This window comes from Cololabis saira, chromosome 23 (genome assembly GCF_033807715.1).
Source record: "Cololabis saira isolate AMF1-May2022 chromosome 23, fColSai1.1, whole genome shotgun sequence".
NCBI classification, from domain to species: Eukaryota; Metazoa; Chordata; class Actinopteri; order Beloniformes; family Belonidae; genus Cololabis; species Cololabis saira.
The window spans coordinates 3,461,046-3,474,482 of record NC_084609.1 but is presented as its reverse complement, the minus strand read 5'-3'; the positions used below and the strand labels follow the sequence as shown (position 1 = coordinate 3,474,482).

General features: G+C 36.4%; 1 protein-coding gene across 1 annotated transcript; it reads right to left on the bottom strand.

Moving 5' to 3' along the window:
• Positions 1-801: 801 nt before the first annotated feature.
• klhdc10 (kelch domain containing 10) lies at positions 802-12,436 on the bottom strand. Its single transcript, XM_061714139.1, has 9 exons — positions 12,208-12,436; positions 8,180-8,401; positions 7,935-8,089; positions 5,913-6,061; positions 5,673-5,757; positions 4,617-4,683; positions 4,498-4,545; positions 4,273-4,412; positions 802-2,486 (listed from the first exon to the last, which is right to left on the bottom strand). Exons 1-9 carry the CDS (start codon positions 12,272-12,274, stop codon positions 2,277-2,279), a joined length of 1,143 nt encoding a protein of 380 aa, XP_061570123.1. The 5' UTR covers positions 12,275-12,436; the 3' UTR covers positions 802-2,276.
• Between the last annotated feature and the right edge of the window lie 1,001 nt (positions 12,437-13,437).

Sequence of the window (13,437 nt, the reverse complement as noted above, 5' to 3'; positions counted from 1 at the left end):
AAGTCGTAATATTACGAGAATAAAGTCGTAATATTACGAGAATAAAGTCGTAATATTTTGAGAATAAAGTCGTAATATTTTGAGAATAAAGTCTTAATATTTTGAGAATAAAGTCGTAAAATTACGAGAATAAAGTAGTAAAATTACGAGTAAAGTCTTAATATTAAATATATTATAAATATATTAATATAACTTCACAAGATGCTCAATATTCCTCATTTTAACACAGGGAGAAGATGCTCTTCCTGTTAAGAGTTCTCATAAATTATATGCTCATATTACGACTTTATTCTCGTAATGTTACGACTTCATTCTCATATTACGACTTTATTCTCGCAGAATCATGACTTTATTCTCGTAATTTCCATTTTTTTTTGTCTTAGTTTGGCCCTAATACTCCGTACAAATCAACTGAAATATTGCAAGCCTTTTATTATTTTAATATTACTGATTATGGCTTACAGCTTAAGATTCCCAGAATATTCTATTTTTTTGAGATAGGATATTTGAGTTTTCTTAAGCTGTAAGCCATGATCAGCAATATTAAAATAAAAGGCTTGCAATATTTCAGTTGATTTGTAATGAATCCAGAATGTATGACATTTTAGTTTTTGTAATTGCATTACAGAAAATCACAATATTCTAATTTTCTGAGACAGTCCTGTACGTGCATGTTATTTCTGATTTATTGTGGATCTACACATGCAGTTAAGCTATTTAAAAACAAAAAACCATGTAATTCTGGTACGTGTCATGCTCATTAGTCAAGCAGAGGAAATGCGGGTATTATAACAACACTTTTATTGACACAACTCTTAACACAACATTCATACAAGCCTAACTGTACATAATTTTAAAGGTCAGCAGTAAAACCGCACCCTAAAGTAAAGATTTAACTGTCGGATAAAGCGGAAATGACATGCATGAAGACGTTTGGTTCAGAAAAAAACATAAATTTGAAGGTTAAGGGAAAAAGAAGCGCAGGCAGATTCATGCATTTGAGAATCAAACCACCTGAAAATCTTTACTTTTTAATTCATCTTTATACTAAAATGGTGCAACAGCATTTGGCATTGATCAAAAAACCACCTTAGATGATGCTTAAGTGCTTCCAGAGTCGGTACTGAATAAAAGAACATGAAGTTTTATAGTGACCGGATTATAAAGTCAGTCTATACCTGCGGAGATCTTAACGCTGCCTATATTTGTGAAATACTTTTGTTGCAAGTTCAAAAAAGGCACTGCAGTATAAACGGATGCTTGGGAGAGCGTTGCTACCGAGAACCATCGTCTTCAAACCGGGAATAAAGTCTTTATTCAAGGAGAAGCATCTTAAATAAAAGTTAAAGAGCACCAAATTCACAGTGACATGTAGTGCGGTTTGGTTTACAAATAAAAAGCTGTGAGGAAACGTAAAGGAGAAGTGAATCGTGTCGTTGGATCTTTTAAGCAGTTGATTTTCTACACTGAACAAACTGGGAAGTGGGAAAAACCAGCACTTAAAATCGTCTTTTCAAGGCCATGAAACAGCTCGCTGTGGTTCTTAATGTTTTCTAGATAATTCATCACAATTAATAGTTGTTTTTTTTCAAATGTATGTAGGCAGGAAACATGTGAATCCCAAAAAAAAAAAAAAAAAAAAAAAAAATATTGCCAGAAATGTTAAAAATTAAAACGGCAAATCCTTCCAGGCACCCTTTTTTTTTTTTTTTCACTGGAATAATTCCTGCGGTTATTCCCTTGTGTCATATCTATTAAATTAGTAAATCCCTACAAACAGGTATGACAAAAATGTGCAAACAGCAATGTCAGTTCCAGGAAAAAGGTGATTGAGTCTTTCAAATAAATATGCATGCATTCTTCTTTTGCACTGAATTTGTAAAAAAAAAAAAAAAAAAAAAAAATATGACTTGAGAATGCAGCTTAACAAAAAAAAAGTCAGTATTTTTTTTTATTTCCAGCTGTCGCAGATTGATGGACGAGCGTCAAGAGTCAGAATGCTGTAGGAGCGGCGATGGAACGGTGGGGGGGTGGAGTAAAATTCATAAAACCTTCAACATATATCCAACTTTCACCTTTACTGCAAAAAAAAAGAACATAAACGACATAAAAAAAAAAGGCATCCCATAGTTTTTGGTTTTAAGGCGGGGCTACTTCAGGCAGGAGAGCGGCAGGGCGGCGCCCCGAGACCTTTTTAATGGATTTCTTTTTCTATCCTGTGCTGCGTTTGGATCTCTTCTCTCCCTGCCGCTCGTCTGCTCGGCGTCCGCTGGGCTTTACTTGAGCCGCTCGATGAGCTCCTGCGTGAGGCCCAGGTTCAGCAGCTGCATGGTGGGCAGGCCCGTCAGGTGGGGAAAGTTCTTCAGCAGCTTCTCCCAGCAGAGCTCCAGCAGGCTCGGCACCACCAGCCAGATCTTGAACAGAGAGCCCGTTCTCTTATTCTCGTGGATGTTCACCACGCCGCCGTGGATGTACATGCAGCCGGCCTGGGGGGGAGGGAGGAGATGAGGAGAAGGTGAAACGGAGGAGACAAGGAGAAGGTGAAAACGGTTTATCTGCAATGTAGAGTCTACACTTTTTCCTTTTTTTCTTCTTTTTTTTTTCCTTTCCTTTTTAATCTCGACATTTCAACTTTTTTCTCGACATTTTGACTTTTTTCCCGACATTTTCGACTTTTTTCTCGACATTTACTTTTTTCCAGACATTTTCGACTTTTTTCTCGACATTTTACTTTTTCCTCGACATTTCGACTTTTTTCTCGACATTTTAACTTTTTTCTCAACATTTTAACTTTTTTCTCGACATTTTCGACTTTTTTCCCAACATTTTCGACTTTTTTCTCGACATTGACTTTTTTCCAGACATTTTCAACTTTTTTCCCGACATTTTCGACTTTTTTCTCGACATTTTACTTTTTCCTCGACATTTCGACTTTTTTCTCTCAACATTTCGACTTTTTTCTTGACATTTCTGACTTTTTTCTCGACATTTCGACTTTTTTCCTCGACATTTCGACTTTTTTCTCAACATTTCGAATTTTTTTATCGACATTTTACTTTTTCCTCGACATTTCGACTTTTTTCTCTCGACATTTCGACTTTTTTCTCTCAACATTTCGACTTTTTTCTTGACATTTCTGACTTTTTTCTCGACATTTCGGACTTTTTTCTCGACATTTCGGACTTTTTTCCTCGACATTTCGACTTTTTTCTCGACATTTTCGACTTTTTTCTCGACATTGACTTTTTTCCAGACATTTTCGACTTTTTTCTCGACATTGACTTTTTTCCAGACATTTTCGACTTTTTTCTCGACATTTTACTTTTTCCTCGACATTTCGACTTTTTTCTCGACATTTTAACTTTTTTCTCAACATTTTAACTTTTTTCTCGACATTTTCGACTTTTTTCCCAACATTTTCGACTTTTTTCTCGACATTGACTTTTTTCCAGACATTTTCAACTTTTTTCCCGACATTTTCGACTTTTTTCTTGACATTTCTGACTTTTTTCTCGACATTTCTGACTTTTTTCTCGACATTTCTGACTTTTTTCTCGACATTTCTGACTTTTTTCTCGACATTTCTGACTTTTTTCTCGACATTTCTGACTTTTTTCTCGACATTTCGACTTTTTTCTCAACATTTCGACTTTTTTCTCAAGATTGTACTTCAACATTAATCTTGACATTTCGACTTTTTTCTAGACATTGACTCTTTTCTCGACATTTAAACTTTCTCGACATTTTGACTTTTTTTTTCGACATTTTCACTTTTTCCTCGACATTTTCACTTTTTTCTCGAAGTGCAAATAATGAAAAAATAAATCTTCCCCCAGTTATAACTAATATAGAAACATGCAGCATGTGTTGTCTTCATTCTAAGGCTGATACAAGACTTTTCATTTTTTGTGGCTCCAGACATATTTGTTTTTTGTGTTTTTGGTCCAATATGGCTCTAAAACATTTTGAGTTGCCGACCCCTGAACTACATGGATCCACAGTTTAAGATTCCCATAATATTCTAATTTTTTGAGATAGGATATTTGAGTTTTCTTAAGCTGTAAGCCATGATCAGCAATATTAAAATAATAAAAGGCTTGCAATATTTCAGTTGATTTGTAATGAATCCAGAATGTATGACATTTTTGTTTTTGTAATTGCATTACAGAAAATCACAATATTCTAATTTTCTGAGACAGTCCTGTATATTAAATTGTTTGTGTTTTTATTTGATCAATGAATGAAATAAAGAATAAATGCATAAATACTAACGGGGGTGACAGCAGCACAGTGAAAGTAAGCCGGCTCCGGCATCACTGCCGGCAGTTTACTCCACTGGAACGTGTGCAGGTTGATCTTCCACAGGTCCGACAGTATCACCTCCCCGTTGTAGCCTCCACATATAAACACGTCTACAACAGAGACAGAAAACTGTTTCAGTTTCACACAGCACCAGGGAGCATGCAGCAGTATTTCCTCTCTGAAACCCAGTCTTACCGTTCCGTATCTGCACACAGCTGTGGCACCGCCGCGGCGCGGGATACCCTGTTACAACACCACACTTTAGAACAACGAGACAGGACAAAGTTCAAACAGTAACGCTGCGGGATACACACCTATTTTTTCATGAGGTTTAGTTGTAATCTCCTCCCAGGAGTTAGTTTCTAGATTGTACGCATGTATCTATAAAAAAATAAATAAAAAAAGACATGGTGCCATTAGTCATTAGTCATCAAAATACATTGGATTTGTATGTTGAGCTGTAATCATTTCTAATTCAATCAGTTGTTTATATAAAAGCAAGGTGAATAAGTCTGCTTACATTTTTTAACACACTTCAGCTTAGACTCATGAGCTTTTCACTGTTTCAGTTACTGTATGGAGGTGGATTTGTGTCATAATTATTCAATCAAAAAAAATATAAAAAAATATATTTTTAATTAAAAAAAATTCACTTCAATCAATAAAAATGATTTCAATCCAAGAAAAAAAGTGTTTGAATGCAAAAGAATATTTGAGACTCAAAAAAATGCATTTGAACACTGTTTTTCTTTGATTGGAAATGTTTTCTTTGATAGAAGTGAAGGTTTTTTGGTTGAAGCAACTTTTTTGATTGAAGTAGTATTTTTGTGTTTGGGCCATATTATGGGTAGTAAGACATTTGTGTCTATCATTTAATCAAAAAAGAAGTTGCTTCAAAAAGGAAAAAAAATATTTTCAATAAAAAAAAATCACTTCAATAAAAAAAAAAAAAACTTTCAAAGAAAAAAAGTGTGTGAATGCAAAAAAATATTTGAGACCCAAAAAATTGCATTTGAACACTTTTTTTTTGGATTGAAAATATTTTTTCGATTTGAAGGGATTTTTTTTTCCATATTACTGCTCCTTAGCAAAGAATTCAGAACATCTAATCCCTGCCTCTAGTCTAGGGCGAGGACGCCCGGCGTCGCCATATATATATATATATATAAACCTCTGCCTTTTGCCACATGAAATGTCCTATCCTTCTCTACATACAGAGGAAGTGAGAATAAAAGCTTTGAATTGAATCGATTACTAGGTTTAATGGATCTAATATTGTTTCAGTTTTCTGTTCCGAGCGTTTTCAGACTGTTTTTTGGTTTGTTTCCATTACACGGAGGTTTGGAGATCTAGTCATATTGGTGTAATACCTTATCCAGAGGGTAAGACGTCCAGGACGTTCCTCCTCCCAGAATATAGATCCTCTGTCCATCGTGTGCTATTTCATGCCTGTAGCTGTGACACACACACACATGACAGCAAGTTACCGGTGTGTCAGGTGGTGGATGGAACACAAACACACGTGATCAGCTCCTGCAGCTCCTGCAGCGGTACATGCAGGTACATGCAGGTACATGCAGCTCCTGCAGCTCCTGCATGGATCTCCGTACCGTTCCTCCGGCAGGTCGTCGGGGGGGTTGTTGGGTTTCAGGTGGATCCACTCCCGGGTCGTCAGGTCCAGCCTGTGCAGATCTGTGCTGTAGATGTAACCGGTCGTCCCTCCAAACACGTACAGGAAGCCGTTAATGATCACCATGGCCTGGAGGAGGAGGAGAGACATACAGCTGCAGCTTTCACATCCTTATGTTACAGCGAGGTTTACTTTCTTCTGGAAACAAAGATTTATAACAAATCTGTGTTGTGCAGTAAGGGCCTATCCCAATCCCCCCCCTACTTTCTACCACTAGCCCTAAAAAAGAAGCCACAAACCGTAGGGCCCTTGTAATGTTCCCTAGGGATTGGGACACCACTTGCTATGTCACTGCGTGGTTTACGTTCGGGTACGTAAGCGACTGCGTAGTGACGTTTGCACAAACGTCACACCATATCAGGAAGCCCAGAGATAAAAGCTGTTTTAATTTCAGCTGTAGCGCTGTTAATATGCCACTTTATTAAGTTTTAATATTTTTTCAGCGTAAAAGTAACCGTTAAGATCCCCAACCTGGGCTCAGTTTATACAAATAACGCCTGCTAAGAAATTTGCTCCGATGTTTTCGGAGATGAGAAAAGCCGCCGGCTCGGGAGCTGATTTATGGTTCCGCGTTAAATCTCTGCGTTGGTGTAACGCAGAACCATAAATCAGACTTTATTCTGGCGAAATCTGAAGATACAACGCAACAAAGAGCAACGAGTGATTATGTACATTCACTGAGTGAATATTATGAAAGTAAAATATATATTTCTCGCTAGAAATGTAATCAAAACGCATTTTTATGCAGAAACTTGCTCAAAATATTGATTTTATTCACTAAAAATTAGAAATGTCTGCCATGTTTTTGTTTGATTCAGTCTGCAAATGATGACGTAAAGCATTCTGGGAAATTTCTCTAGCCCTCGGTCGGCGAGTCAGTATCTGAAATCCCTCGCTTTTAAGGGCTAAATTCATACTAGGGCTGCAGCTATCAAATATTTTAGTAATCGAGTATTCTACTGAAAATTCCATCGATTAATCGAGTAATCGTATTACTCATATTACTCATATTTTTGTTTAGTTAAAGAGCAATTATAAATCTACATAAGATGTTAGATGTTAATTAACATCACTAAGACTAAATTATATAATACAGTAGGTTCATGGCTGTGCATTTAAAAACCCTGAACTTACACCAGTCGACCAAATTCACTGATTCACTCAAAAAACTAAGGATTTTACCAAGAAATATTCTTATTTCTAACCTAAAAATGCCATTACACCTGATAACACACATCACTTAAAAGGTTAGGTGTTTTTCCCACGTGTTTCAATTGAACTTTCATTTGTGTCAAGCAAATTTTAAGTTCTAGTTACGGTAAGTCTTTAAGATTTTGAGTTTTGGCAGTGTTCAAAATATAATTATGAGACCTGCTGTATTGGAGCACATTTTCTTTTAGTTAAAACTGTAGCGGGAACAGATGTTTAGAGGAACCTCTGTATGTACCGGGTTAGAGGGGGAACATATAGGAGAACGGACCAGAAGAATATAGAGTGGATTGAAAATAAAAGTTAAGTACTGAGCTACATGTGTCTCCCGTCTGGACCGTTGCAGACTGCCTGAGCACGGAATGTTACAAAAACCAAACATATCCTCCTCTTTCTTCTTCCTTTACGTGCGCGGCGTCAGCGCGTTGTGCCGCATTAAATGTAGTCCGGGCGAAATACCTGCGTTGAGCTGCAAAATTAAACGATTCCTCGAGGCAGAGAACATGCCTCCATCATTTTTTGTAATCGAATTACTCAAATTATTCGAGGAATCATTTCAGCCCTAATTCATACACCCTAGCCCTCGTTATGTCCACTAGCCCTACATGCAAAGAGGAATTGGGACACCACTACCCTCACGGGAACGCACAAAATTTAGGGGTAGGACTGAAAAGTAGAACTAGGGGGGGATTGTGACTGGGCCTAAGCCGCCAGGGCTGATTTCTGTGTGTACCTGTCCGTAGACTCTGTTGGGTTTCTTCCCTCGGCAGTTGAGCAGCGACCATCGCTTGTACTTCACGTTGCAGACGTGAACGTCGTTGCCGTTGTTTTCACCGAAGGGGATCCCGGTGCCGCCGAACACCAGGAGGTTGTTCCCATGCAGAACAGCTGCACAAATGACACCACGTTTTAAAAACAGTGCACACATGTTTTAAACTGAGCAAGTAATCAAAACGTTCAAGATTCTGGATGCTTGACCTGACATGGACGCCAGCTCCGTGGGCATGTATCCCTCCGTCCGGATCTGCTGCCAGCAGCCGGTGGCGAAGTGATACCTCCACAGCTCCCGGAACAACGGGTAGTCCTCGTTCTCAGAGCCTCCGGACTCGTCGTAGTCGGGGTTGTAACCTCCGAACACGTACAGGTTAGTGTTGTCAGCGACGCAGCGGTGGCCGCTGCGGGCCGGAGGAGTTCGGTGACCTGGAAGAGAAGGAGCAGAGCTTGAGTGGAGAAAGACAAAGAACCCAAAATCACCAAGTTACAAAAAAAAATAAAATAAAAGCTAAGCTGAAGTCTAGGAATGGGGGATATTTTACCGTTCACGATAAACCGTCAAAACAATTCCCCACGGTAAGAATTTATCATCTTGCGTTAAAAACGATCAATTGAGGAAATGAGAAAGAAAGAAAGAAAGAAAGAGAGAAATGAGCCTGAAAGAAAGAAAGGAAAGAAAGAAGAAAGAAAGAAAGAAAGAAAGAAAGAAAGAAAGAAAGAAAGAAAGAAAGAAAGAAAGAAATGAGCCTGAAAGAAAGAAAGAAAGAAAGAAATGAGCCTGAAAGAAAGAAAGAAAGAAAGAAATGAGCCTGAAAGAAAGAAAGAAAGAAAGAAATGAGCCTGAAAGAAAGAAAGAAAGAAAGAAAGAAAGAAAGAAAGAAAGAAATGAGCCAGAAAGAAAGAAAGAAAGAAAGAAAGAAAGAAATGAGCCAGAAAGAAAGAAAGAAAGAAAGAAAGAAAGAAATGAGCCTGAAAGAAAGAAAGAAAGAAAGAAAGAAAGAAAGAAAGAAAGAAAGAAATGAGCCAGAAAGAAAGAAAGAAAGAAAGAAAGAAAGAAAGAAAGAAAGAAAGAAAGAAAGAAAGAAAGAAAGAAAGAAAGAAAGAAAGAAAGAAAGAAAGAAAGAAAGAAAGAAGATTTTTTTATCCTTATCAGGTTAAATGCCAGAAATTATCGTGATACATTTTTTAGTCCATACCGCCCATCCCTGACACCGAAGTCATCACAAATCTTTGTTTTTCTTTACAATAAAAATACTCATATCATGGGCACAAAGCAGGGAAAGATCATGTAAATCTTAACCAATAAAATTAACCGTCACACAGATACCTGGAGCACGTTTTGCACACGTCTCACACTGATGCTTGATTAAATTAAACCCACAGCGGCAGAGCAGGTTCTCCTTAATATAACTCACTGTAGAGCCAAGTATTTACTCATTTAGTCTACAGTTGCCAAAAAATTCGAGAGAGAAAGCGATAAGAACCTGTAAAGCCTAATGTGCTGAAAATCACCTAGAGGGAAACCTTTAAAGGGGACCTATTATGAAAAACACGTTTTTTCTTGTTTTAACATATATAACGTGATGTTTCAGCCAAATGACTGGATTTTATAAAAGCAGTCTCAGCCCAGAAAGTAGATCCAGAAAAGGGAAATATATGAAAGTAGCAACAAAAAAAAAAGCACACTTGGAAACAAATCTTTGCTCACAACATAAAAAAAAACAGCAAATTGTTATTTCTTTGGTCCTGAAATTAAAGTTTCTTGAAGCTCGTCTATATTAAGGAGAATTGTACACAGAATCTAGTGCATCACCGGCTAGGATTCGGCAGTTAATGTCACAGAACAGTTTCTTATTATTATGATTTTATGCAAATATCTGTGATGACAGTCAGTGATCTAGCTCATATTTTTGGAGCGATAAACACTAAAACCTAACGGCAACAAGGCATCGAGTGGAACTGACAATAAATCTTTGTTTTTTCTTTATTTTCCCTGTTCAGTTATATGAGAATAATGAAATTAATGCTTTTTAATTCTGAAGATAAGGCCAGTTAACAGAGGAATCCATCATCACCTCCATCACGCTTGTACATGGAGTTGTTGTCTGTGTTGCATTACAAATATCACAAAAGACTATTTAAAATCCTGTTTGAGCAAGCACAACATTCAGACTGACACACGTCAGTGTTAATCCAATTAAAACTGCGACTGAAACCACCTCCAAATGTGACTTGAATCCGCTTTAGAAAAAGTGCATTCCATGTGGTTTTTGGTAGAAAAATAGATATAGATATGAGAAGGATATGCTAATAATCAGATTTGGACCCTACTGAACTTTTCTTTGGGCACCCTGAGTTTGAAAATCTGTCAGATGATCAGATTGACCTCACTTACACCATTCAAGGTTCATTTAAAGTCGGTAGTGCAAAACTCAGGGTTCCTACACATTTTTCAAGGTCAAATTCAAGCACTTTCAAGGGTCATTTTCAAAATCTTACAGCACCTTATCGCTGAGGATCTCTACAGGAATATATATACTCATAAATATTTTTTCCGCTTTTTAATCACAATTATGTACATTGTATCGTGCTGTCTAGTTATGTTTCATCTCACTGATTTTATTTATTAAATGACCCTTGAAAGTGCTTGAAGTTGACCTTGAAAAATGTGTAGGAACCCTGTAATGATTTTATTTCTCCTTGTAATAACTAAACTATACAGTCTGATCCCAATTTTGTGAAAGACAGAGTTATAATTTCAAGCGCTTTAAACTAAAATTCAAGCACTGTTCAGGCGTTGAAAACACAACATTGAAATTCAAGCACTTTCAAGGATTTCAAGCACCCGTAGGACTATACATGACCTCTAAAACATCAATGTATGAATGAAATATAGGAATAAAACTATGTAAAAAGTCACTGTAGGGCCAAACAAAAAAACAAAAAAAGGAAATTACGAGAATAAAGTCATAATGTAATGAGAATAAAGTCATAAAATTACGAGAATAAAGTCGTAATATTACGAGAATAAAGTCGTAATATTACGAGAATAAAGTCGTAATATTACGAGAATAAAGTCGTAATATTACGAGAATAAAGTCGTAATATTACGAGAATAAAGTCGTAAATATTACGAGAATAAAGTTGTAATATATTATAAATATATAAATATAACTTCACAAGATGCTCAATATTCTTCATTTTAACACAGGGAGAAGATGCTCTTCCTGTTAGAGTTCTCATAAATTACCACTTTATTTTCATAATATTCTGACTTTATTCTCATAAATTACCACTTTATTAATTACGACTTTATTCTCGTAATTTTACGACTTTATTCTCGGAATTTTACGACTTTATTCTCATAATATTACGACTTTATTCTCATAATATTACCACTTATTCTATTACGACTTTATTCTCACAACATTACGACTTTATTCTCGTAATTTTACGACTTTATTCTCATTATATTATGACTTTATTCTCGTAATTTCCATTTTTTTTTTGTCTTAGTTTGGCCCTAATACTCCGTCGTACTACAGTGGAGATCTAATGACAATTAGGGTTTTATACAAAATAAACATTTGTTTAAACTAACACTGATATACCAGCACTATGTTGTAGTATATGGAGTATATGTTTTATATTAAATATAACTAATAATCGTAATAACTGTTGGAGAATGTGGTCACTCGATTTGATCTGCATGATGCGCAAGATGCTAGGCATCTCACGCGTTTTCACGCGTGAGACTGTTTGATAAGAAATATTTATTGATCAATTTTAAATCTACCTTATAGGCTGTTATTACTAAATGTTATCATTAAGTGAGAAAAATAAATTCCATGGCTTTTCCAAAACTTTGGTGGTTAACTTATTTTTCCAAAACGTTTCCAGGCCTTGAAAATGACATTTTCAAATTCCCTGACTTTTCCAGATTTTTTCAAAACGTATGAACCCTGATAACACTAATTTTAAAAGAGTCACGTGGTGCAGAGGAAAGGGGGCGGAGTCATCCATTAGCATAACCACGCCCACCAAAGCGGCCGCCATAAACAGAGACGTAAACACATGTTGAAAAGGGAGCAGTTTTACCCTATTTAATGGGTATTTAGACCAAAACACGTCACATACAAACTATTAGCATCTCAAAAATATAATTGCTTTGCACGCACGATAGGTGGGTGTTGTCTTAATCCCTCTAACAGGACAAGCTTGTGAGGACCGACCTGCAGGCGGAGCTCCGAGCGGCGGCCTGACGGCCAGCCGCTCGAACCGGTTCAGCTGCTCCGACATCGGTCCTGGTGCCGGTACCGGTGCCGGTCCTGGTCCTGGTCCCGGTGGACGTCACTTACAGAGAGATAAACTACATCTGCCGAGGCGACGACGGCTCATTTCTCAGCTCAGGCTTCATGTTTGAACGCGATTCACAAATTTCACCCCCGTCGACCCACGTGACCCGCGCTGACCAATCACAGAGCTCCTTACCAGGATGTTGCGTCACTCAGCGGGCGGAACTGCGTCGTGTTTTTTTATTTTATTTTATTTATTTTTTTATTGACCACTCGAATATTGTATAAATCCTTTAGGAATATAAAACAGCATGTAGATTTATTATTTTTTTTTTTTAGATTCACAAATTTCACCCCCGTCAACCCACTTGACCCGCGTTGACCAATCACAGAGCTCGCTACTAGGATGTGGCGTCACTCAGCAGGCGGAACTGCGTGTTTTTTTTGTTTTTTGTTTTTATTTTATTGAACACTTCAATATTGTACAAATCCTTGAAGCATATAAAACAGCATGTAGATTTATTATTATTATTTTTGTAGACATCTATTATTTTAATGCATGTTAAACCACATTTTGCCATGTTTTATACTTTCCTTTTTCTTTTATTTTATTGAACACTTTAATAAGCTACAAATCCTTGAGGCATATAAAACAGCATGTAGATTTATTATTTATTAATTTATCTCTTTTAGAAAGATATTATTTTAATGCATGTTAAACCCAATTTTTGCCATGTTTTATAGCTTCCTTTTATACCTTCCCTTTTTATTTATTTTATTGAACACTTGAATATTGTACAAATCCTTGAGACATATAAAAAAGCATTTAGATTTATTATTATTATTTTTTTTTTTAGAAAAATATTATTTTAATGCATGTTAAACCCATTTTGCCATGTTTTATACCTTCCTTTTGTTATTTATTTTATTGAACACTTGAATATTGTAGAAATCCTTGAGGCGTATAAAACAGCATGTAGATTTATTATTATTATTTTTTTAGAAAGATATTATTTTAATGCATGTTAAACCCCATTTTTGCCATGTTTTATAGCTTCCTTTTATACCTTCCTTTTTTATTTATTTTATTGAAAACTTGAATATTGTACAAATCCTTGGGGCATATAAAACAGCATGTAGATTTATTATTGTCGATATAATCAGCGT